The sequence below is a fragment of the Zeugodacus cucurbitae genome, chromosome 2 (assembly GCF_028554725.1).
Source record: "Zeugodacus cucurbitae isolate PBARC_wt_2022May chromosome 2, idZeuCucr1.2, whole genome shotgun sequence".
NCBI classification, from domain to species: domain Eukaryota; kingdom Metazoa; phylum Arthropoda; class Insecta; order Diptera; family Tephritidae; genus Zeugodacus; species Zeugodacus cucurbitae.
Window position 1 is genome coordinate 31,270,463 of NC_071667.1, and position 25,826 is coordinate 31,296,288.

The following is a 25,826-nucleotide window of genomic DNA, read 5'->3' on the forward strand; positions in this document are numbered from 1 at the left end:
ACATTTGGATGTAATTTTTTTTTGGGCGTCAATAAAGCTATATAAACCAAACTTTCTGCAGTCGTTTTTTTAGCCATTTCCTTATACAGTTCAAAAATTAATGAAATCGGATAATAACCACGCCCACCTCCCATACAAAGGTTATTTTGAAAATGACTAAAAGTGCGTTAAATCACTAAAAAAAAAACTTCAGAAACACTGTAAAATTTCAGAAGAAATATCAGAAAGAAGCTACAGTGAGATTTTTTTACAAAATAGAAAATGGGCTTGGCGTCGCCCACCTATGGGTCAAAAACCATAAGTCTCAAGAACTACTCGACCGATTTCAATGAAATTCGGTATATAACACTTTCTTGACACCCTGATGACACGGGTGGAATATGAGCGAAATCGGTTCACAACCACGCCTACTTCCCATTAAACTCAATTTTGAATTCTTCTGATTCGTTCACTTTATAATATATACATTAGAAACCAATGAAGATAGCGGAATAAAACTTTTCGCAAATACTGTATTTGAGCTGTGACATCACTTGTCAAAATAGGACCATGACTTTTCAAGGCTATCGAGCATGAGAACTCAGTGGTAATTTTTCACCGAAAATATAGGTAAATCTCTCAGATATTTTAATCTAATTCATTCCCTCTGAATTTTTTCTTATAGCAGTTTGTCTCTGTACCAGAAATGGTTAGAATCGGGTCATATCTTCCCCCAGATCTCATATACCTAATTATAGGTAATATAAAATTAAGTGAACGTCTTCGATATATTACATCTTGGTGGTGAAAACGCGTGAAATCGGTTCAGAAATTACCTCAGTCCCCATATACTATTTATGATGATTTTCGTTATTCTATTGAACTTTATGCCGAATATATGGATCGAATTGTGTTATCTTTATAAAATTACATCAATAAATTGCGAGAGTATAAAATGTTCGGTTGCACCCGAACTTAGCCTTTCCTTACTTCTTATAAATATATTTATTTACACAAATTTATAGAATATTGTCATTTTTAATGAATCGCTTCTATTTATCACAATTAAGAAAACTTACACTATATTGCTATGCATTTATTGGTAATACCGATTGGTATTAAAGGGTGATTTTTTAAGAGCTTGATAACTTTTTTTAAAAAAAAAACGCATAAAATTTGCAAAATCGGTTCTTTATTTGAAACGTTAGATTGGTTCATGACATTTACTTTTTGAAGATAATTTCATTTAAATGTTGACCGCGGCTGCGTCTTAGGTGGTCCATTCGGAAAGTCCAATTTTGGGCAACTTTTTCGAGCATTTCGGCCGGAATAGCCCGAATTTCTTCGGAAATGTTGTCTTCCAAAGCTGGAATAGTTGCTGGCTTATTTCTGTAGACTTTAGACTTGACGTAGCCCCACAAAAAATAGTCTAAAGGCGTTAAATCGCATGATCTTGGTGGCCAACTTACGGGTCCATTTCTTGAGATGAATTGTTCTCCGAAGTTTTCCCTCAAAATGGCCATAGAATCGCGAGCTGTGTGGCATGTAGCGCCATCTCGTTGAAACCACATGTCAACCAAGTTCAGTTCTTCCATTTTTGGCAACAAAAAGTTTGTTAGCATCGAACGATAGCGATCGCCATTCACCGTAACGTTGCGTCCAACAGCATCTTTGAAAAAATACGGTCCAATGATTCCACCAGCGTACAAACCACACCAAACAGTGCATTTTTCGGGATGCATGGGCAGTTCTTGAACGGCTTCTGGTTGCTCTTCACCCCAAATGCGGCAATTTTGCTTATTTACGTAGCCATTCAACCAGAAATGAGCCTCATCGCTGAACAAAATTTGTCGATAAAAAAGCGGATTTTCTGCCAACTTTTCTAGGGCCCATTCACTGAAAATTCGACGTTGTGGCAGATCGTTCGGCTTCAGTTCTTGCACGAGCTGTATTTTATACGGTTTTACACCAAGATCTTTGCGTAAAATCTTCCATGTGGTCGAATAACACAAACCCAATTGCTGCGAACGGCGACGAATCGACATTTCACGGTCTTCAGCCACACTCTCAGAAACAGACGCAATATTCTCTTCTGTACGCACTGTACGCATTCGTGTGGTTGGTTTAATGTCCAATAAAGTAAACTGAGTGCGAAACTTGGTCACAATCGCATTAATTGTTTGCTCACTTGGTCGATTATGTAGACCATAAATCGGACGTAAAGCGCGAAACACATTTCGAACCGAACACTGATTTTGGTAATAAAATTCAATGATTTGCAAGCGTTGCTCGTTAGTAAGTCTATTCATGATGAAATGTCAAAGCATACTGAGCATCTTTCTCTTTGACACCATGTCTGAAATCCCACGTGATCTGTCAAATACTAATGCATGAAAATCCTAACCTCAAAAAAATCACCCGTTAGCTTGTGACAAACATACTATTATATATAAATGTATGTCACGACTTCGGTTAAAGCGAGTAAGTATAAGAATACGGCATTCGTGCGATTGACATTTGGGAACAAATATCAAACGAGTTTTATAAAAGAAATCAGTCAAGAATTGTGGGAATAATCGTAAAATCGTTCCATGCAATTTGTACATATGTATGTAGGTATGTGGATATACATATGTACATATATATAGTATATATTTATAAATAAATACAAATATGTTTATTACATATGTATATAAGCCCTTTTCTCACAACAGACATGCAAATATATGCTACCACCTTATGCTACGCTCATAATATGAATCTGTACATATATGTACATACATACAAACATTTAGCATAATGTCGTCAATTCGGTGAGCAAATTGAAAATGTATATGTATGTGTGTACTTAGACGGTGGTTTTTGTGCAATGACCTCCTGCACGAAAATCAAGACATGCAACATTTATAGAAGTATGTACAAATAAAAATCTAAATACACAAGATCTGTATGTATGTAAAGTAGTTTGTCTGCAGAATAAAAACTGTGTGCGCCGCCACATTCACCTTTTCACAGTGGCAAACTTGAACACTGAAAATATTCATACATAATTATCTACTTTGCATCTTACACTTAATATAGTACTATAGAAATTGAAATATGTATGTACGGACAGATGGAAATTTGAATATGCATAATGGCAATAACTCGATTGAAATGATTAGCTGCTACAAAGGAACCATATTTACAGAATTCATCACCATTAGAAACAACATAATAAAAAATAAAATGTGAACACACTTTGTGCCCTTGACATAAAAATAAAAAGCGGAAGTGGATGACCATATTGAACAAGTGTACGAATCAGAAAAAATGTGTATCGTAGAGACAACAAAATGAAGCAATTGGAATTATCAGTAAAGCGGTACAATGCGCTAGTAATGAAGCCGCCGATGAATGTACTGAGACGCCTAATGGAGAACGTTGTTTTACAATTATTAGAAAAACAGAAAAATATTAAAATTTTCAAATAACTTTATTAAACTAACACTTCCTATCACATCTCTTATGTACAAATTAGTAATGAATTAGTATTAAATGTAATAATTAGTAATTAAATGTGAATTTACTGCACAGAACGTAATGTTCTCTGTACATTTATGATGTGCTCTCGAAAGGGCAAGTAAGATAGGTAATAAAATATTTTTTTTATTAATACCTATCGCTTATTTTTAACACACAATCGTAATTGAATTATGTACGTATATATATAAAACTGCTCTGGATGAAGAGACGAGTTGCCATTTTGGGGAAGTAGCAATGTCCCCTTATTAGGTTTTCTTTTGTTTACTTTCAAACTGCTGTCGCTATATCAATCGCACTTGTTGGAGTTATTTCCAATTAGCACTGCATCATGTAGTACGAAAATGGGAGAAATTTGGTAATAACCACGCTCACGGCCAAACATAAGTTAATGAACAGAAGAACTCTACTAAAAATAGTATTAAAAAGGAAAATGGACATGCCATTTTGGTCTGAATCCATGGTTTATGAACTACTAAGCCTTTCCATGAAACCAATGAAGATATCGGAAAATAATGTGCACGAATAGTGCATATGAACTTTGACCTTCGCTCGTCTAAAAATAGCCAAGCATCACTAATCCCCAAATACTGAAAATGTGGACCTCAGTGTCAATGGCTGAGTTTTTACTGAAAATATCGGTAATTCTCCGAAATATTTTAATTAACTTTAGTGAATATCTTTCCCTTATAATAAAGTGCCCTATACTCCCTTACCCACGCTTGGTTTTATACGCTATATTTATACTATATTTTACCCATGTTCGCTTAAACTATTCATAGTTTTTTTGACATTATAGTGGACTTTATACCAAATATATGTGCCAAATTGTGAGGTATCTTATTAAAATTGAATGAAACTAAATATATTAATGAAATTTATAAGTTAACAAGATACTATGTAAGATTGCAATCAATTCACTGTTAGGTTAAATAACGAGTATTGAATTTATTTGCAAAGTTTAACTCTTGTTATACAAAATTAATGCAAATAAATTAGCTGTAATTAGCTAAGTTTTTGCGTACGGTGTACATACGTGCATAATTACATATGTATGTACATAAACGCACAGGTATGCAAATGTATTGATGTGTGTACACATGTCTTTGGCAGAAAAGCAGTTCAAAAGCTAACTTAACAACTTTTCCTTTCATTTCTGTGTAATATATACATATGTATGTATGTATCTTGACTAAGATTTTTGGTTTATTAATATTGCGCTTTTGCAAACTGGAGCAGCAATTAAAATTTGATTGCCTTAAAATTGTTTTATCTGCAGTTGTAAGTAAACCTTTGAGTGCTTTCATATGCATGCCTGCAGAGTAAGTGGATGTCAACAAGATATGTGCATATGTATGTATATATGCACATACATATTTATGTGCAGTAGCTCAAAAAATGACACAATTAACAAAAATGTTAACCTCGATGCCAGCAATCGATGTTGCGATCGCAACGAACCAACCAAAACTAGGTCCGTGGTGTTGCACAACACTCAAAGCGCTATTAACCATTGCTCTGCGTTAACTCAAATGACAAATAAATCAATTCCAGAAAAAACTAAATTTACATTGTAAATAAAGGTAGACAAAAAAGAATTATTACTTTTTACTCGTTTTTTTATATAACTGTAGAGCCTTGGTAATTATGTAATGTACATATGTATGGTTATGTAAGCACGTCGCTTAAATTATTAGTACGATATATGTAGAGATTCTTTTATGTAGTATGGTTTTAATTATTTTTTTCAATCACAATGTTTAAATGGAGCAATTATCAAACAAAAAAGTTAATTCCAGCCATATGTGTTCTTTTCGATTTGGTTGATTAAAACTTCTCTTGATTTTAGTCAACTTTGGCTTAGATATCTTAAACTCAACTTGCCAAACTCAGTATATTGAAATTCTTTTCATCGTTAAATACCCGCATATTCCTTTTTTAATGCATCATTTATTTTCTTATTTTTCCAGTAATTAAATTACTAAGTTCGGTTAGCTGAATATTTTATGCTCTCGCAATCTCGGAACTGCTATCACACATTTTTGAAATATTAACTTATACGATCGACCATGTGCCAATTAGAAAGAATTAATTAAGAAGAATTATTTTTCTAATTTTTATACATATGTATGTATATTTTTTGCAATGAAATCAAATATGTATAAATATGCTAGGAGACCTCAGACAGACGTACGCACGCATTTAACTGTTGTACTTCATTTTTTTTTTCAAATAAACTGTTTAGATTAAAATTTTGAACAAAAAGTTATTACTAATGTCACCACATACGCATTTATCACAATTCGATCATTCGATGCATACGACCCAAATAAAATGTCAAAGTTATTTTAGGTAAAAACAATTTTTTTTTAATAAAGACGTAACAGTTGTGATGTTTCTTTTTACAAATAAAAATGAATATATCGTAATGCCATTGGTTATACGCTATTTTTTGTTAATCCTCGTCCTTAAGCATAAATGCATAACTAAATTCGTTGGTTTAGAACGTACAAAATAAAATTGCCCGTGAAAAGAACACATATTTTATAAATCTAAGCCAAATTTTCATTGTTTGGAAATTCGCTGTTGAACGCTTAGGCAATATATTTATTTAATTTTATTATACATATGTATATGATTCCTATATATTTGAATGATGTTTCTGCTTTTCCTAACGCCTTATCTAATTTACTTACAGTAAATGTGATCTATTTATATCTAATGTCATTTATACAGCGCATCGCCTTACAATGGTATTTGAAATTACATTCCGATGATGTTTAAATACTGTAGTCAAACTGTATCGATACTTTGCAGTAGTACGTTTTCGAAGTGAGCTCTTGTAAGTTTTTCCTTTTTATTTACTCAAATCAAATACTTGCGAAAACCGGATGTGATGGTCGCCGACATTGTTGTATTTATACAGTGTTGCATGTTCACTTAATTTTGATGGCAACTGTATTTTTAAACGCCATTTTTTGGATCATTGTCGTTATCGTAAATAAACAAGTACCGTATGAACAATCAAGACATGTAATAGAGCAAAAAACATTTAGAAAATAAAATAATAATGATGAGTTATGGAATGTTGGACGTCAAATATACAAGTATACATCACTCTGCAACCAAAAATAATCTAAAACATATTAGATCTACCGATCCATTTGACAATTTGAGCTAAAAGCCGGTATAATTTAAGACTGCTTTATAAGAAATTAATATGTTTTGTAATAATATTTTTCATAATTATAAAAAACTAGAAGAAAGTGTAATTTAGTGACTTCTAACTTCGTCGTTTACTATGGTTAAACAAAGTTTCGATTCTATCGCTGATTCGATTGGCGGTCATATATGGCAAATATCGATGGGGCCAACTATCGTGGATTTTGTAGGCCTAGTTTGACAGCAAGAACATGTGTGCTGTGAAGCCAAGCTGATATACATCGATGATGCCAGATAGGCGCCTGATTTTATTTATTATTTTGTATACAGTATACTCCCGAAAAGTAAATCGATTGGTATTTTGGGTAATTTACTTTTTCGAATAATTTACTTTTCCAAATATATACATAAATTATCTGTTTTTATAACATTAAATGCATTTTTAAACTTAAAAAATTCATTCATTTATTTGCTTCAATAAAACATATGGATTTACATGAAAAACATATTTACATTTACATACATACATATGTATTTACTATGAAGAGAAAAAATCTTGAATATTCTTCTGTTTTTTTCTTTTGCAATATATTTTCTGACCATTTTTGTACGACAATTCAAAAAATCTGACACCTGATTTGCATCGTTTTCATTTTTAAACCAGTGGATCAAGTAGGAGAGTTTATTTACTAAAAAGACGCGATAAACAAGAGAGTAAGTGTTTTTGCAACATCGTAAAAAACGCTGCTTGCTTCGTTTCGAATTTTTTATCACACTCTCTGAAAAGTAAATTAAAAGATTTACTTTTTCGAGGTGCATGTGTAATCTTAAAGGTGATTAACTTTTCCGCGATTATTTACTTTCGGAGAATTTACTTTTCGAGATTATACTGTATATACATGTACATATAATTTATAATCAAGTAATGGAATTTTAGACAAATATTTAAAATTAAACAGAAATAAAGCTCGTTTAAAATAATATTTGCAAGCGTAGAAACTCAAGCAATACAATTAGCAATAAGGAATGTATGCAAGCTATTTAGTTTCAGTGCCATATGCAATAAATTTAAATAATACAAGAATTATGTATTAAAAACTTCAGCAAATAATCCAGTTCTTCGATTATATAGTTATTTAATTTATATGAAGTTTAATTTTTAATACTACAGCAAATATGTAGTAATAAAACATATGTGTTATATCGTATATATGTTAATATCGTATATATCGATACATTACCATTGTTGTAATATCTTCGCATAAAATTATAAATAAAATATAAAATTATAAATCGATAAATTAATAGTGAAAATAACTGTGGCAACCACATTATTGTGGCTACTTTGAAAACAGCTGATCTGTTTAGAACCACCTTTATCACTTTATTACTGGTGTTGGAAGAAGTGTGACTTTTGTAATTAATTCGGAAGATTTTTTTTAACCATGAATACCATAGGAGTTTATGATGGATACAAATCTCCATTAAGTACGCGATATGCCAGTAAAGAAATGCAGTTTTTATTTAGTGACCAGCACAAATTTGCAACTTGGAGACAATTATGGGTTTGGTTAGCAAAGGCAGAACAGGTAAATAACTAATAATATAAAACTGAAATGAAGAATTTTTAATGGTTTATTTTATAGTCGCTAGGTCTGGATATAAATGATGAACAAATAGCAGAAATGCAAGCACAGGTGAATGATATAGATTTTGAAGCAGCAGCGGCTGAAGAACGGCTAACAAGACACGATGTCATGGCACATGTACATGTTTTCGCAAAGCAATGCCCTAGAGCGGCACCTATAATTCATTTAGGAGCTACATCCTGTTATGTAGGAGATAATACGGATCTTTTAATTATACGTGATGCAATCGACATTCTTCTGCCACGTATTGCGTCTATTATATACTCTTTAAAACAATTTGCCTTAAAATACAAGTCTCAACCGACATTAGGGTTCACACATTTGCAACCGGCTCAACTCACCACAGTTGGTAAGCGAGCTTGTCTTTGGATTCAAGATTTACTTATGGATGATCGAGCATTACGTCGCTGTAGAGAAGATTTGTGTTGCCGTGGTGTTAAAGGTACAACGGGAACCCAAGCATCTTTTTTACAACTGTTTAATGGTGATGGTGAAAAGGTTAAACAATTGGACTTGCTGGTAACCAAATTATCTGGATTCGATAAATCCTATTCAGTTACTGGCCAGACTTATTCACGAAAAGTTGATGTTGAAGTGATTGCTGCTATATCCAGTTTAGGTACAAGCATTCACAAAATGTGTTCCGATTTACGTTTGTTAGCTTCGCGCAAAGAAGTAGAGGAACCATTCGAAAGTACGCAGATTGGCTCATCAGCAATGCCTTACAAAAGAAATCCAATGCGATCAGAACGCTGTTGCGCATTAGCTAGGCATTTAATTACATTATTTTCAAATGCTGCCAACACACACGCTACACAGTGGTTAGAACGAACGCTTGATGATTCCGCTAATCGGCGCTTGACACTATCCGAAGCATTTTTAGCAGCAGATGCAGCGTTACTAACTTTATTGAATATCTCCCAAGGACTAGTGGTTTATCCGAAAGTTATCGAGCGACATATTGCACAAGAATTACCCTTTATGTCCGCAGAGAACGTTATTATGGCCATGGTTAAAGTTGGTGGGGATCGACAAATATGTCATGAAAAGATACGTGTTCTATCGCAAGAAGCTGGTGCTCAAGTGAAGCAACATGGAAAGGACAATGATTTAGTTGATCGTATTCGTAAGGACCCTTATTTTCAGCCGATCCTTCAACAACTTGATGAAATACTTGATGCTCAAACATTTACCGGACGTGCAAGTGCACAAGTCGACGATTTTGTAAATGAGGAAATAGATCCTATTTTGGAAATTTATAAAGAATCATTGAAAACGGTGCAAAATGTTCAATTAAACATTTAAATATTTATTTGAACTGTAATCTGTCTTTTTATAAGATATATATGCACTTAATAAAAAAATAAAAAAAATTATACTATTTATGTCAATCATTACAATGTACAACCATATATATATTTTTTATCAGTAACCGCAACCGCAATTTTTTTGTACTTAAAACATATCTTAAACTATTAGTGCAATTTAAAACTGAATCTATTCAATGCCTTCTGAAATGTATTGGGCTTGTTGGCTTGAGTGTTTCTATCTTATATAAGGGAACAGCGGTATGGTACAACTGAGACTTATCTCTTACGCAATTAAAAACTGATTTCTAAGCCAACGTGACAACTTTTGGTGTACTTTCAGTTCATTAAGCTCCGAATTATTCCGAGTTAATAATTGGAAAGTATTGATGTATATGAATTATACACATATATACTCAATTGATGTAAACAACATTTATTATTCCACCAACAAGTAAATTGTACATGCGAATTAATATAATATATAACAATTATAAGTATAATATGTTATACATTTTATTATTTAAAATATGGTATAATGGACTTCTGAGTAATATGTTTATATTTACCATGTGAGACATGTATGTTTGTATGGACTAACAAATGCAGATAATAATGTCCATCAAATACTTTTACATTTACACATAAATATTTACAATACTCTCATATTTTAATAAATATAATCTCGTGCTGCAAAATAATATAAATTAACCTTCGGATTGAGGAAAATATTTTTGTTTTTTTTGGCATATACATATAATAGTAAACACAAACAAATGTTTTTTTTTTTAACAAACTCACTTACTTAAAAACCGACTACACAAACTAACACAAGATATGCTTGACTCAATCTGAGTAAACAGCATTTTGCGATAAGAATTCATGCCTAGTATCATGGGTTTAAGTAGAACATGGTCCATGAGAAAACATACGCGTTCTATTGATCGGTATAATGAAATCTTAGGCTGTCACTACAGTCAAATTATTACCAATATTATAAAACTGTTATATTTGTCTGATTAGCATGCGAAAGCGAATTATAAATATATTTTTTTTTTATTACTTTTTGAAAATAAAATTTTGGTAAATATTGTAGTCGAAAATATACCTTATATATTTATATATTAAATAAAACAGAAATTAATGAGATGGAAATAATATGGCTTTATAAGCTAGTTAATTTTATAGCTTATAGGCTTATGATCATAACTGACTCTAAGGAAGACGTGATCCAGTAATAAAAAATTCTTCAATGACGCACAGAATATTATAAACCAGCTGTAATATTCTTATTATTATTAACAAAAAGTAGTCTAAGGGAGTCAAATCGCATGATCCGCGCCAATTGACAAGGTCATTTCTTGATTTCGGTCACACAGAGTTCTTCTCCAGGGTTTTCTCCCAATCCTACCGAAATTACAAAATTGACAAAGTATACTGAACAAAAAATCCCATTTAAATTAAAAAATAATAGTACATACCGCAGTTTGTCTAAAAGTTTTATTGATATCAGTAGTACGTTCAGGTTTGTAACTCAATAATTCAATGCTCTAGACTACTTATAGAATATACATACATACATATATCAAAAAATTATATATTGTTGTTAGTTAGCAAACATAACTTACACTATTCAAGGACTTATAGATCAATGATTTGTGGATTAGCAACATCATGAGGATTCAGTTTGCAACGTTTCGATTAGAAGCAACTAACACGAATTTCTTAAATCGTACAACGTTTTCCATGCGGAGAATATTTTATGCATTAGTTAGAGTACATATGAGTGCTGCTACTGGTTGACCAGTCGGTTTAACTGCAGTGGACGTCACGCTCACCGTATGACATATCACGATTTACATACATATGTTTGCACTACATCGGTTACCATTCAGTTATTATACATTCAACTATCTTTATACATGCATATGTATGTTTTGCATAAGAATTATGGAAATGTTGTATATTTCAGAAAATATCTGCATGAAAGGTTTACAGACAATTCCAACACTCTACATTATCAGCCGTTAAAGTGTTATTCTAATTAGAAATAACTCATTATGCTTTTAATAAGGAAGTAATATTATCATGACCTTCATATTACAACTCTCAATCACAAGACATTCCAATTGATTCTCTGTTAAATGTTACATGAACCAATAGTTAGCTTCTTTGTTAAAAGTACTATTAGTAAAAAAAGCAGATTATCATATTTGATCTGTAGATCAAAAATATTTACAAAATGTAGTTAATTAAATATTTTATATATGTATGTATATATTATATTTCAACTAACGGTTGATATATTTTATGTATATGTTGGTAAAAATTTGTAAACACGTACATTGGAACTCTGAAGAAGTTGGTGTTGTAGATTGGCAAAATCGACTCATTGCCACGCCAACAAAATGTAGTTTATTTAATAACCAATTATATACTCAAAAAACATTCCAAATTACTCAAAAGTTCTAAAAGTGCGATTAACGTCAGAACCAATAAATCTCAAGATGAATCAGTTTTACACAACTTTTAGTTGAATATGTTTTCTCAACAACCACAGAATTCAGTTGAACCAAATATGGCACATAACACTTTCCTGGACATATAGTATTATAGTTTGGTGACGACATGAGTGTAATCGGCCTATGATTTACCCAGCCTTAATATATGTATATAAATGCGTTCCAGGATAAAATTCTACGTATTTGCAAACATTTTGTGAACTTTACTTGCATAAACTTAAATTGTTTGAAAGCCTGCAAATAAAACAGATCATTCTACGAAGCGATGGATTTCAATTAGTGAGCTGTCGGGCGTTTAAATTCATGGACGGAAGAAATATAACGGCAAGCACTCAAGCAAGCATTCATAATATTTAGATACATATTATAACATATTTTATATACTTATGTACACACATATGTTTACGAGCTAGCATAGTCATTTGTATGGGTTTTCTGTTGCAACAACTTTCGGCGAACTTATCAGGCAATCATATTTCTACAAAAGATGGATTTTGGAAATATAATTGTTTGAATAGTTTATTTTTATTTATGGTGAATAGTTAATTGTTTAAATGATTACTGAATGCCACGAGCGCTGGTCAAAATGTACACATTTTCCGTTCAAAGTTATGGTCAATGCCAATTTTTACCAAAGTATGCAAGGTGTGAAAATCCGTATTCGAACAATTCAGACATTGGAATTACTATATCCATATAGATCTGCACTTTCAATTAATTAATGCGTGAGTTTGTACAAGGAAAGGTATGCCACAGAACTCGCCTTTACCTACCTACCCGTATACATACTTATGTATGTATAAGTACATATGAATGCACGCATGCGCACGCTATCGTATCGTAGTTGAAGTATAAGTTTACGATTTTCAACTTGAAATTTTCTTAACGCTTCGTGGTTTTTGTATTTCATTACGTTTTTTTCTTACGAGTTGGTTACATATTGACGTATACACATGTACTTACATATGTGTTTACATTGTGGTAAAATTTGTTTGGCATAAGGACAGCGTTGATTTATTATTATAAAGTAGGAAGAGACGTTAATTATATTTAATAAAGTGTTTTAAAACCGTTAAAAGCTACAATATTTTAAAATAAGGTTCGTTCTCTTTATTTCAAAAGTTGAAGCTGTTCAAGTTTGACAGTGAATGGCTTAAGCTAATTATTCATTATTAAGAGATTTCTTCAACGTCATTGTACAAATAGCCCTATGCTATTTGTTAGCGTGTTATGATAACTTTAAACACAATTGGCACATATATATATATAACTGTAACAATGACTGCAAATATTAAAAAAACTATTGTAATAATTAATATGTGAACGTATTGTAACTCGCTGGTAGACCTTGACTTTAACAATCAAAAAAATACGAACCATAGTTGCATCACTACTTTTTAAGCCAATAAACTGCAACTAACACGTAGTTACTGTAGTCATGTACACATATTTTAAATGGAGCGGAAGTTCATCTTCTCATTGGCCCGTACATATGGAGATGTCTGTGTATTTCATAAAGTAATTTTCGTTAATTAAGTTTTTCACAATAAGCTGTTAAAACTAATATTGCTTTTCACTTTTACGCTGATTACCAGACTTCCTCGCAATTAAATACCCCATTAAATTAAATGCATCATATTAACATATATATTGATGTTTTTATTTGTTTATTATGGCATTTTAAATGTCTATTTTATATTTTAAAGAAAACAGCCGGTAATACTAGGCGTGTTTAAAGCTTCTATTATCACCAGTTAATGTAACTTAAGTATTAACGCACAAATGCGATCATATTTGATAACTTGATTTTGAATATTACATTTGAGGACCGCGATAATGAAGTAGATTTAATTAATATTTTGATCCTGATTAGTATTTATAAAAGCCTAAAAATTCCTCCACTTTTCATTCTGGCAAAGGCACTTACTACATACATATATACTGCATGATAAATTTAAATAATAGCTATCAAAACACAATTCAAACCATTTTATCCCATATTAATTTATCTTTCATATTTCATATGTTTAAGTATAAAATTCTTAGATCTAAGGAGTTTTCTAGTGATCTCAACTCTAAGAATCAGCTTCCATCAGCATTTCATTTGAGTAATTGTACGAGACAGCCATATTAATATGATCTATTACATTGTCAGTAAGTAAATCGGAAACATTTCCGGTGTATACACTAAATGTATTAATATATAACTACTACATACATATGTATGTATATTGAAAGACTTCAATTAGGGGGAGTAGGTGGAGTGGTGTTGTCAATACACATAATTCATTTTTCCATATCCAAAATCTCTTCAAAACATAATAAAATATAAGATAACGGTAATTATTCTATTTGTAAGTTATGAATCGCTTGCTTACGGGTTTCACTGAGTACTAATTTTCCTATCAAAAATATTACTGGCAAAAGATTCGTTATATGAGACCTACATTTATTATGTTTTAAATAATTATTTATTTTTCACTATTGATCTAAACACAGCCTAATATCTGCAAAATGATAGTAAAGAAGCATCAAGCACCTTCTTTGCTTATTTCAAACCGATCTCGGAAGTCTATTTTATCAGCACAATGAAAAGGGTTAGACGTTCTTTAAGTTTTTTCTTCTAAGGACGATTATTTGTACAACGTTTTAAACAAAAACACTTTCATCTGAATCAATTTTTTTTTCACAAATTGAAAATCCGGTGTTATTATACTGGTTTCACTAGCAAACAAAAAATTATTCCACATTTCTTGAATTTAGTTACATCCATTCTCATTCAAAATAAATCAGATAAGAAGTAAGATATTTCTTAAGATGCATACATAAGCAAGCAGAACTGTAAGTGATCCTTCCTTTGTAGGAATTTCCGAATTTCTTTTTTATGGTATCCTACAAATGGAAAATATTTCCCGTTGGAGACTTTTCATGTTGGACCTCTCTTAGGAGAATATTATTACACCTTTTTATCCAAAATAAATGTGAAGCATTCACCATCATTGAAATTAAATTTTTATTAACTACGGTATTTTTCACGACGACGATGAATGTATATCAATATTACACTTATGCCCGGTATCACAGTTCGTGCTTAAGTTGTGCCCAAATAAAATCTTAGCTAAGCATTGTTATTGACTGAGTAATCATTTGTGTTTCACAATCGATGCTAATTTTATATAAATTATATTGTGATATATGGCATCACAATGAAAAACATTTGTTTACAAATGCCATCTGAAAATATGTATATGTTCGAGTAATTGAAATTATTGTTGATGAAAAACAAATTTGCGAAAATTAATTTAGCAAATAATTTTTATTTTATTTTTTTTTTTTACAAATAAGTAAATATTCAAACCAAAAATCAGCTGTTACTTAAGCACTGCTTAAGTCTCCCATTTTCAGTACTTAAGCAAAACTTAAGTATGAACTGTAAAACGCAATATTTCTGTTTTATCTTAAGCACAACCTAAGCACTGACTGTGAAACCGGACATTAAAGATAAAAATTAACTTTATTTTCATAAATTTCGAATATTAATTTTTCAACTTACTTTATGTTCACGAAATCAATTTTTAGTTTAGGGAAATTCACAAATTTCTATTCCGTCTTACTTTGCGTTATCCACGTACTAGTATCTATATACACTTCAACACTTTTTCTCCCTGCACTTCCTTAAGTTACTAGTTTTTTACAAAGCCACTAATATTAATTTTACCGCCGCATAAAGCCGTTGCACCGTATTATAAAAAAATGTATACCACAAAGAAGCAGAATTGAAAACCGAATTGAAATCAAAGCACTGCTGCCAAAAACAAACTAACCCGCATGAATTGAAATTGCCGTTATTTATAAGAAAAGCGTCTGTCGATATGGTCGCGCAAATCGAATACGAACCAGCTGAGACGGTAAGTTACCTAAAGTATCTGACAAACCACTCGTATCGTACAAACTCTGTAGCGATATATCAACTCCAATTCACTCCCCAACCAAAACAAAGTGCGCTGATGTATGCGTGTTGGTGTTGCATTAATACGAAACGAACCTTTTTCTCTCTGCTGATATGGTTTGATTAGCCGTTGTCTCATTTTTTATAGGAATATGCCTTTTTTATAATTGGTATTTTTTTCAATTTAATTATTCGTGTTAGTTGGTAAATATTATGCAAAAATGTACCCACGTATATGAAAGTATGTACATACATATGTATATATGCTATGGAGAAGTTTACTTGTTTTGCATGAACGAATTCTCTAGCGCCCATTGGAATTATATTTTACTTAACTTTATAATTTTGGATACATATCTTAAGTCACATGTTTCTCCCAAATGGTGATATTTGTTATGAATTAATTTATACATTTAGTCGCATTCATTATTACAGAATCCGTTTTATTATGCTACCAGTTTGTTACAGTCAAAACAACGGTTTTTTTTTCAATCTCTAAACAGACTAGCCAGGTTTTTATGTATGCATGCACGGCTTGGAGCTGTAAGTAGCAAATACCTCTAACTGCTCGCACCATGTCATTGAATGAGCTGGCATTTTTGTGCGGCATGTCGATTGAATTTCATTCATAAACTCTGCAGCATATGCAACAAGCAGTTCTGCTTTGCATGCCTAAAAAGGTATTTTAAAACGTTAGGGAACTCCTCAAAAAATGTGTACTATATCATACAAATACAAAATTCGTATATAAAATTGTTAATCAAATCAAAGTTATCAACGTCGTCATAAAGTCCACTATAATAACGAAAATCATTACATACATGTAATAGAACAAATAAATGGAGTCTGAAACAATTCCTGGACTGATTTCTACCATTTTCCCCACAATGCTACTATATATCCAAGACTATACGTATACGAATATCCTTAAATTAGATATATGGGAGCTGGGGAAGTAATGACCCGATTTTACCCATTTTGGAGTAGTGGCACAATATTACCTTTAGAGCTTTACTTTTGGCTTTGTTATATCAGCTATAAAGCTTTTCAGTTAACGCCATTTTGTGAGCGTGGCAATGTTCCGATTTCGCCCAAATATATATTGATATAATTTCTGGACATGTGTGGTTTTAAAAATGAGGATGGCTCAAAACCTGTGACAACCAAACTCGTCATTTCAAGATATGTATCTTAGAAATCATGTGATAATCCCATCCTCTTTCAATACAATGGTTATGTTCTGCTGTACTTACAAAGAGATGACAGTTCAATGAGATGAATGAATATTTAGTTTTGGTAAATACTTTTTTTCACCTTACAATTTCTTTGTGCTGCTTTGAAAATACGAGTTGTATTCCGTCAGCTTCTTTTACTTTAGAACAGCATTAATTAAAGCAAACCTGATAGTGACAATCGGCCTTAAATATTTGACCGCCAACTGTCAGTCCCATATTGTCTTTTGAAACTCGAACATTTCTGCCTTTTCGATCGTTACTCGAAAAACGCGAGACCCATCGCGCGAATAGTATTTGGATTTGACTTAAGCTTCCCTTTGCTATGCTATGATGTTAGCTCACTAAATTTAATTTTACGGTCGCTCAACAAAATTTGGCGTGTTTGTGTTTGTATTCAGTTAAAGTTAAGATTAGAAATAAAATGTTCTGAATAAAATCAATAAACACGAGTTGTTTGTGAAACTGGAAATACATTCTGGGTCTCAGACGACAAATGCATGTCACCGAACTTGTTTGACCCAATTTTATAAAACAAAAAATAAAATAACGTACCGTCACCTACCTGACGTTTTCAAATTACCAAGTCCATTACATATGGCCGATTAAATTTATTGGCTCACTAACAAGAGAGAACATTAATACGTTTGCGACAAATATAAGTATGTGCATTATGAACAAAATTGAAATACTAAGTGTAAAACAATTGTAGATGAAAATAATATTATATTTAATAAAAAGTGCAATTAGTACTTGTCACTTCATATATACTCGTACATATGTATGTAAGTATATGTTATAAAATGATAGAGTTACATGTTATAAGATTTAAAGCATTTATAAGATAAGGTTTTATAAGAGAATCGTATTTTAGCCTGGGATTTGCTTGGTATTTTCTACTAAAACTGTTTGTGTTTGCATTCGGTTAAAGTTAAGATTAGAAATAAAATGTTCTGAATAAAATCAATAAACAAGAGTTGGTTGTGAAACTGGAAATACATTCTGGGTCTTAGACGACAAATGCATGTCACCGAACTTGTTTGACCCAATTTTATAAAACAAAAAATAAAATAACGTACCGTCACCTACCTGACGTTTTCAAATTACCAAGTCCATTACATATGGCCGATTAAATTTATTGGCTCACTAACAAGAGAGAACATTAATACGTTTGCGACAAATATAAGTATGTGCATTATGAACAAAATTGAAATACTAAGTGTAAAACAATTGTAGATGAAAATAATATTATATTTAATAAAAAGTGCAATTAGTACTTGTCAATTCATATATACTCGTACATATGCATGTAAGTATATGTTATAAAATGATAGACTTACATGTTATAAGATTTAAAGCATTTATAAGATAAGGTTTTATCAAATTTGCAGTATGCTACCAGTAAGAGAATCGTATTTTAGCTTGGGATTTGCTTGGCATTTTCTACTAAAACTGTTTGTGTTTGCATTCGGTTAAAATTAAGATTAGAAATAAAATGTTCTGAAAAAAATCAATAAACAAGAGTTGTTTGTGAAACTGGAAATACATTCTGGGTCTCAGACGACAAATGCATGTCACCGAACTTGTTTGACCCAATTTTATAAAACAAAAAATAAAATAACGTACCGTCACCTACCTGACGTTTTCAAAAAATCTGACGTTTTCAAATTACCAAGTCCATTACATATGGCCGATTAAATTTATTGGCTCACTAACAAGAGAGAACATTAATACGTTTGCGACAAATATAAGTATGTGCATTATGAACAAAATTGAAATACTAAGTGTAAAATAATTGTAGATGAAAATAATATTATATTTAATAAAAAGTGCAATTAGTACTTGTCACTTCATATATACTCGTACATATGTATGTAAGTATATGTTATAAAATGATAGAGTTACATGTTATAAGATTTAAAGCATTTATAAGATAAGGTTTCATCAAATTTGCAGTATGCTACCAGTAAGAGAATCGTATTTTAGCCTGGGATTTGCTTGGCATTTTCTACTAAAACTAAGGAAAAGAAGTTGGAAACGATTACTGACGATAAATACGTGTGAAAATTCTCAACGCATTTAAACCGTAGAAAATGCATAATATACACTTAATTAGAATACCTCATTTGGATCGTTGCCCTGCTGGTCCGCTTTTTGACGAGCTTTCGCTAATTTTGCCGATAACTCAGAAGAACGAATCGTTTTGTACTGTAAATTAGAAATTGACATGGATATTTGAAATCAAAAAGGGGGTAATTGATTTGTATACTCACTTCACAGATGTTTTTCTGAAGAACTATTTGAGAAATTAAACGTCTACTCTCTTTTTGGCCGAAATATCCCTCTATGACATGTGGTGAAAGTGCAAATAGTTCCTCTCCATTTAATTTGCTCAACTTTGCCACTATAACATTTGGGAAACCTTTAGCACGTAGCCATTCCTCAACTTCCTTTGGTGACGAATACTGGTTTATGTATATATTAGGCGTTGTTAATATTTCAAGATCTTTGCGTCGTTCTCGCTGATATAGTGTTGCTCTCAATTCCTCATTAATTGTCCCTTGCAACATTAACAACTCGTCTTCATTGTCATTGCGAGCTCTCATTGCTTTCGTGAAAAGTAAAAAGCAAATATTAATATTCCATAACACTTGGTACATAAATACTATATAGTCGTAAATAGGTTTGAGTATGAAAAAACCTGAAATATTCGTTGGAATGATGTGGGGCCTCGAAAAGTTATAGGCCGTTTTCGAGATTATTGGATGGGAGATGTCAGTATTTGTGTACAGTTTTTTCCGACATTTTTTTGAGATGTTAAATGTGAAATATTTAATATTAGTACATAAAACTAAAGTAAATGAGATACCTTAATAAAAGTAGATATATGTATGAAACTTGGTCCGTACAAATTTGACAAATTTGGTAGATGAAAATGATTTAATGCACATTCGTTGTTTTATTTATTACCTGCCAAACTGCCAGCGGCAGCCATATTCCGCTTGAGGGTACCAGTTGGGGTCGGTGTCTCACTATCTGTCGGAGGAGGCATAGGCGGTGGAATCGGAACATTTGGCATGCTGTAAGAGCGCGGCATAGATTTTGATACATTTGTTGAAGACATCGATTCGCGTTCTGGTGCATCAACAAAAGGAGTTAGTGTGTTTCGATACATGTTGTTCGCATTATTTTGATTCCCATTGACTGCTTCTATAAGAGTGTTTACGGAAAAAATAAATCATAGTTATACATAAAACTATTTTTCACATTGTAATATTTCCATATAATATCTTTCATAAACAGGATAAATATACAAACCTGTTTCGTGCAAAGATGACACAATAGAGTCCGTATCCCTCATAGAGTAATTGGAATGCACTTCAAAGTTATGCGCCTTAAGGACTGTGTGCGGAACATAACCTACATTACCCGCTGAGTTTCTGACCTTCCACCAATTGCGTGTATCATCGATAACCTAATAATAATTACATTTAAACTCTTGGTTAGACATTTTAAATAACAGCAAACATATATTTTTACCTCAAGGTATTCTCCGATTGTGACGTTCAACTCCTTATCGTTATTTGCTTTGTTATTATAAACCACTTCTGCAATTTTCACGTTTCTTGATTGCAAACGCGATAGCCAAACAGCATTACTTGCTAAAATCCGTGGAGTCACTGGCGAGTTCGGATTTGGCGGCGGTATGTAAGTAACTTCTTCGTCAACTATCCAATCCGGTGACCAATCGTCGTAGAAAATTGGGTGATAAGTTCCTTTATGATCTTTAAAATATTCCTTTGGTGTGGTCCAATTTTTTCCTAATGATCGCCAGAAATCAGTGTCCGAGGCATTTAAACAACCAGATAGAAATTGTACAGTTTCACGTCGCAGCAGTGGATTAACAACATTATCGGGTATATTAACACCGACGTGTACATCATTACAAACATTCACAATGGTACGCAACGATATGAATAGATCCGAAATCGGTTCCGTGCCATTAGAGAAATGATTATTTAGCCTAACCACATAGTTTATAGCCAGTTTAACTTTGGCGAAAATGTCATAAAACTCGCTTTCTATGGGTGGCCGTGACCGTAATACCAGCAGTCCTTCTCCATGTGGATTGTGATCATTATGACGTAGTTCTAATTCTCGTAGTGCCTCCGCAGCATATTGTAGGCGTGCAACAAATCTTTCGATGTCTTCAAAACAATGATTCAGGACCTGGATGTCTCGTAAGCTTTGCTCAGCGTCATGAGCATTTTTTTCTGCCGCCACTTCAGCGGCAGCTACGGCAATACCGTATTGATCGCGAGTATTATGGGAGTGCTTTTCCGGCTTCGGTACTTTAATGGGTGTCAAGTTTCGATCAATCGTTACTGCTTTGCCAGTGCTTAGCTGTTTTAAGTCCTCAACTAAATGTTTAGACGATACATTCGTCACCTGTATTCATAAATAAACATCTTGAGTATAATACTTTCTAAAATACATAATTTCAAACGTAAGATAAAATATTACCTGAAAAAAGTGCATTTCCGTTGTCCCCAAAGATACACCTGGTACTGTGAATACGAGTATATTATTGTAAATCTCTAATGGATCCTCACTGATGAATGCCATTGGTTCTTTTATGAGCGAACCTGGGAAATTTTCAATTTCCTTCATTTCACAGTCCAACATTACCAGCCATTGTCCACTAAAGGACATAAACATTTTCTGTGGCCAAATGGCTCCAGACTCATCCAACTTCATCAGAATCTTTAACTTTTCCTTTGGGTTGTGTATCTCGGATTCATGTTTTACTTTAAAAGTGGCTAAGTGTTCCAACGCATAAGTGGGTTTGTCACCATTAACTGCATCAATATTGGAAAGATCTTGTTGTTGTTCATTATTACTGAACTTGCCACCGTAATTATTCTGCACCATCATAGCAGCCTTAAAAATTTGTATACAAACATATTTGCAATTTATTAGTGTTTTCCAGTAAAACAAAGTTAAGATTATCTGCTGAATCAGAACTTTTTTTATTTATAACAACTTTTGAGCGCACTTTGTGAAATTTATGAAATCCATATTCCCATAGGTATTAACCATTTTAAATACAAACAAGTAAGGAAGGGCTAAGTTCGGGTGTAACCGAACATTTTATACTCTGGCAATTTATTTATTTAATTTATTAATATTATATAATACAAAATTTCACCCACATATTCGACATATATATTGTATAAAGTCCATTGAAAGTTGGAAACCCTAATATTAGATTGTCTTCAAAGTTCTGGTAAAGGGAAGTAGGCGTGGTTGTAAACCGATTTGGTCTATTTTCACAACATATCATTGGGAGGTAAAGAAACTATTACAAACCAAGTTTCATTGAAATCAGTCGAGTAGTTCCTGAGATATGGTTTTTGACCCATAAGTGGGCGACGCCACTCCCATTTTCCATTTTGTAAAAAAATCAGAGTGCAGCTTCCATCTGCCATTTCTTATGTGAAATTTAGTGTTTCTGACGTTTTTCGTTAGTGAGTTAACCTACTTTTAGTAATTTTCAACCTAACCTTTGTATGGGAGGTGGGCGTGGTTATTATCCGATTTCTTTCATTTTTGGACTGTATTAAGAAGTGGCTAAAAAAAACGACTGCAGAAAGTTTGGTTTATTTAGCTCTATTGGTTTCCGAGATATGTACAAAAAACCTATTTGGGGGCGGGGCCACGCCCACCTCCCAAAAAAAATTACATCCTTCATAGTGCGATCCTTCATACCAAATTTTATTTTCAGAGCTTTATTTATGGCTTAGTTATGAGACTTTATGTGTTTTCGGTTTTCGCCATTTTGTGGGCGTGGCAGTGGTATGGTTTTGCTCATTTTCGAAAGCAACCTTCCTATGATGCTAAGAAATAAGTGTGCCAAGTTTTATCAAGATATCTTAATTTTTACTCAAGTTACAGCTTGCACAGACGGACGGACGGACAGACAGACATTTAGATTTGAACTCCACTCTTCACGCTGATCACTTTGGTATATATAACCCTATATCTAACTCGTTTAGTTTTGGGTGTTACAAACAACCGTTATGTGTATATAACAATCATATAAAATAAATTAAGTAGAGTAAGTTTTACAAGTGATAACTCTGCAGCAGTTGAAATAACTAACTTGAAGAGGAAATATATCTTCATAAAACATGTACATATTTACAAATAAATGATATTAACCCGTTATATGACGATATCTTTATACTATGTAGTAGCGTGGAGAAATTAAATACATCTGTACATATATCTAGCAGATATGAGGGCCAATAGAGCTACTTAACCGATTTTATCCAGTTTTGGATCTAAAGCACATTGTAAGAAAAAGAAGTTTTCTTTATTTCATTAAGATATCTCACAGATTGACCGATATTATTGATACATATAAAGTCAGCCATAGGGCCTTAGATCTTCGTGACATTATCCTATTGTCAAAAGTGAAGCGAATCTTAACGGGCCTTTGTTTTAAATGCATACAAAAAATCGCTGAAAGAGTCAAAGGCTAATCCAAAAATCGATTTTGAGAAGACTTTCGACGATTGGAGAAAGCGCTGTCAGAAGTTCATGACATCGAATATGATTTTTTTTAATAATTTTGTATTTCTCATTTACCAACTTCCAGTATCGCCAATGAAAAACAATCAAACGATCCCTACTTCACCATATTAAGGTTCGGCGTGTTGAAATGAAATATTTCTAATGTAGACAAGATCTTCGACTTGTGGTTACGTTTGTAATTACAGTACCTGGCCATCGAATTACGAACAATTACGAATTACAAAAAAAAACTACGGTTACAATAATTGTCAGCCGATAACTATAAAGTAGGCAAGCTTATTCGAATATTATACCGTTAATTATACAGTAGAAATATAGGTAAAGGATGTCACCCAGGTTGTAATTTTGTAACTTTCACCATAAATTAAAAACATTGTCAAAAAAAATTTCGTTCGTAATTCAATTTCCAGCAGCTGTATTGTGGAATTTATACCCAACTGAGCGGGAACTACTAATAATCACTTTCCCCACAATTTAAATAAATTCAAACGGAATTTCAATACCATCTCAATATATTATTTAATTTTTGATTTTTTGAAAATGTGTCTATTTTTTCTAAACTATAAATATATGTATAATAAAAATTTAAGTTTTTTAATTGAAAGTACATTTTTAATGTCCTAGACCTTTTAATATCGTTCAACTATTTGCAACATATTCCCGTATACAAAGGTATTTTAACTAATTATTCAATTACTTCTTGACTTTTGATTAATTACACTACGTATGCGCTATGCATAATAAACTTAACTGGGTGTTTGTACATTTGTTATAATACACTCATACATACATGCATATCGAAGAAGCCACAAACTGAGATCACTGAATAAATGGGAAATGTTTTGGGTACTTTTTCAATTTTGATTAGATAAAGCTTTTCCACAATTATTGCTCATGTGTCTAATTATATATCAAAATATTTGCACCATATACTGCGGCATTGGCACAACACTAATTTTAGTGTTCTTATCTTCCTCGGCCGAAGAAAATTCCTTTATAATGAAGTAATAGTGTAATAGTTTACTCTTACATAAATTTTATTTATCACAACCTTAATTCGATTCTTAAATGAAATATTTTGCACTTCACTCTCTTTGCATATGCATCAAATTGTAATTTACCTAATTCTGAGTGTCTGTCCAATTTTTAAATTTTAAGAACTTTTAAAATTTCGAATAATATATAATATTGGTTAAAACTTTTTGAAGTCGAGGAGTTCAGATGCGCAACTGTTTGTGGAATTGAGTATTCAAAATCTAAAGCTGCAAAAACAATGAAAAAAGTGTACCTAAAAGAATTGTTATCATCGTCGGTTCGATTCGGCTATCATTTTTCATTATCGTCATAGTCACCAGTGTGCGAATACACAACTTTAATGAATACACACACTCATATATGTACGAGTATGCATGTATAAATGTCAATATAATCATAACCCAAGTTTGTTATTTTCGTTGGGTATTTTAATAAATTTCGATGCTCACCTGTGTTACATTACATTTTAAATTAACAAATTATGATATTTGATAATGTGCGGTAATGATATTCCAATAAGAGGCGGAAGAGAGTATTTTTGAATTCTACTTCTAGCAAGAAATATATCGCTCATTTAAATGAAGAGAGTCATAACTCAAAAAACACGATTTTTTAGTTGAGTATGCAGAAATGTGAGAAATTTCATCGTCCATATTGTATAAAAATTTCATTCCGATGCGTAGGAAAATAAACCGTGACATAAGAATGTGCCGTTATTAAACTTGTTATGTTGCATTATTTTTAACCACAATAACGACACTTCTCAGTTGTACCAAAATTAGTTATAATTTTTTTTACGATATTCTGTGTTCCAACACATATTGTGAAAAGGTGAATTTGGTTTTATTTTCAGAAAGAACGACACATTTTGT

General features: G+C 32.2%; 3 protein-coding genes and 1 long non-coding RNA gene across 12 annotated transcripts in view; 2 read left to right on the forward strand and 2 right to left on the reverse strand.

Annotated features, from left to right (window-relative positions):
• Nucleotides 1-16,070, reverse strand: part of Pxd (peroxidase) — a 24,428-nt gene extending 8,358 nt beyond the window's left edge. Inside the window, exon 1 of the mRNA XM_011189844.3 lies at nucleotides 15,695-16,070. The gene's annotated coding sequence lies outside the window, so the exon portion shown is untranslated. The remainder of the gene's footprint in view (nucleotides 1-15,694) is intronic.
• Nucleotides 8,015-9,688, forward strand: LOC105215744 (adenylosuccinate lyase). Its single transcript, XM_011189843.3, has 2 exons — nucleotides 8,015-8,252; nucleotides 8,310-9,688. Exons 1-2 carry the CDS (start codon nucleotides 8,109-8,111, stop codon nucleotides 9,615-9,617), a joined length of 1,452 nt encoding a protein of 483 aa, XP_011188145.1. The 5' UTR covers nucleotides 8,015-8,108; the 3' UTR covers nucleotides 9,618-9,688.
• Nucleotides 16,071-17,549: 1,479 nt separating the features above from the next.
• Nucleotides 17,550-25,826, forward strand: part of LOC105215749 (uncharacterized) — a 28,262-nt gene continuing 19,985 nt past the window's right edge. For all 6 annotated transcript variants that reach the window (XR_008470099.1, XR_008470096.1, XR_008470098.1 and 3 more), the window contains exon 1: nucleotides 17,550-19,196. This is a non-coding gene — a long non-coding RNA (uncharacterized LOC105215749). The remainder of the gene's footprint in view (nucleotides 19,197-25,826) is intronic.
• LOC105215747 (epidermal growth factor receptor kinase substrate 8) lies at nucleotides 19,110-25,201 on the reverse strand. Of its 4 annotated transcripts, none has more exons than XM_029042596.2 (7): nucleotides 25,041-25,201; nucleotides 21,847-22,263; nucleotides 20,863-21,771; nucleotides 20,641-20,797; nucleotides 20,293-20,532; nucleotides 19,596-19,930; nucleotides 19,110-19,530 (listed from the first exon to the last, which is right to left on the reverse strand). In XM_029042596.2, the coding sequence occupies exons 2-7, from the start codon at nucleotides 22,255-22,257 to the stop codon at nucleotides 19,435-19,437; spliced, it is 2,148 nt and encodes a 715-aa protein (XP_028898429.2). In that variant the 5' UTR covers nucleotides 22,258-22,263; nucleotides 25,041-25,201; the 3' UTR covers nucleotides 19,110-19,434. The 4 variants fall into 4 exon arrangements, with proteins under 4 accessions (XP_028898429.2, XP_011188149.2, XP_054081977.1 ...); XM_011189847.3 differs by lacking the exon at nucleotides 25,041-25,201 and adding an exon at nucleotides 24,710-24,977; XM_054226002.1 differs by lacking the exon at nucleotides 25,041-25,201 and adding an exon at nucleotides 24,546-24,656.